This window comes from Tetrahymena thermophila, assembly GCF_000189635.1.
Source record: "Tetrahymena thermophila SB210 genomic scaffold scf_8253957, whole genome shotgun sequence".
Taxonomy (NCBI): Eukaryota; Ciliophora; class Oligohymenophorea; order Hymenostomatida; family Tetrahymenidae; genus Tetrahymena; species Tetrahymena thermophila.
Genome location: NW_002475984.1, coordinates 1 through 1,227, shown reverse-complemented (window position 1 = coordinate 1,227; position 1,227 = coordinate 1). Strand labels below are relative to the sequence as shown.

The 1,227-nt window shown below is 34.1% G+C and overlaps 1 protein-coding gene across 1 annotated transcript; it reads right to left on the bottom strand. All coding sequences in view use genetic code 6, as the record gives it.

Annotated features, from left to right (window-relative positions):
• Positions 1-72: 72 nt before the first annotated feature.
• TTHERM_001069309 (transmembrane protein, putative) lies at positions 73-620 on the bottom strand (the record flags this gene model as incomplete). Its single annotated transcript, XM_012800768.1, has 2 exons — positions 73-244; positions 355-620. Coding segments are annotated over 2 exons (438 nt in total), but the record flags the coding sequence as incomplete, so codon positions are not given.
• Positions 621-1,227: the final 607 nt, after the last annotated feature.

The window sequence follows — 1,227 nt, the reverse complement described above, 5'->3', positions numbered from 1 at the left end:
AAAATTTATAATTTAAATCCAAATTTTTTCTTTTAATTTAAAGATTTACTTATTTAGTTGCTTAAGATAGACTCATTGAATAAATATTAGAAAAATAACAATATAAATTTTAATTTTTAAAAATAATTTTTAAAAATCACAGCTTGTTTATACTATGTATAATAAATATATTGGCTTATTAATAAATAGATTTAATCTTAAGCAAATAGTTAGCAGTATATCTCTGAATCTAATTTTCCTTATCCTTAAATAAAATTTAATAAGTTATTCATAAAAGAAATTATATTAATTACAGTTTTATAGTAGAATAAGCATTACCTACTTTATACTTTTAACAATTTCTTTTAAATTTACCTTAGCTTATTCAATGTTTCTAATGGTTCTTCCATTTTTCTTTATGAAATCAAACTACTTTTTATGATTAAATAAGTATTTTTCTACATTTAGATAGATATTTATCTGTTGATTCGCTCCTCGAGGAGTTTAGAACCATTGTATATATTTTTATTATCTACCATTCTAATTATTATTTCATTTTTATACAAAATAATTTCATTTGATTGTATAAAATAAAATTTTATATTATATATCAAGATTATTAACCTCCTTATAATAAGCATGCTCAATACAAAACTAAATGTTACTTTTTTAACTAATTTTTTAGTGATCCATTTATTCTTATGCTCTATAAAAATAAAAATTACATATGCTAAATTAAGGGTATTTAATATATTGAATTGTATTATATATTTATTTGTTTTGAAATACCACCACAAACACAAACGAAATTAATAATTATTTTTTATCAATCAATCAACCTATTAATCAAATTGGGGTTGGGGTTGGGGTTGGGGTTGGGGTTGGGGTTGGGGTTGGGGTTGGGGTTGGGGTTGGGGTTGGGGTTGGGGTTGGGGTTGGGGTTGGGGTTGGGGTTGGGGTTGGGGTTGGGGTTGGGGTTGGGGTTGGGGTTGGGGTTGGGGTTGGGGTTGGGGTTGGGGTTGGGGTTGGGGTTGGGGTTGTGGGGTTGGGGTTGGGGTTGGGGTTGGGGTTGGGGTTGGGGTTGGGGTTGGGGTTGGGGTTGGGGTTGGGGTTGGGGTTGGGGTTGGGGTTGGGGTTGGGGTTGGGGTTGGGGTTGGGGTTGGGGTTGGGGTTGGGGTTGGGGTTGGGGTTGGGGTTGGGGTTGGGGTTGGGGTTGGGGTTGGGGTTGGGGTTGGGGTTGGGGTTGGG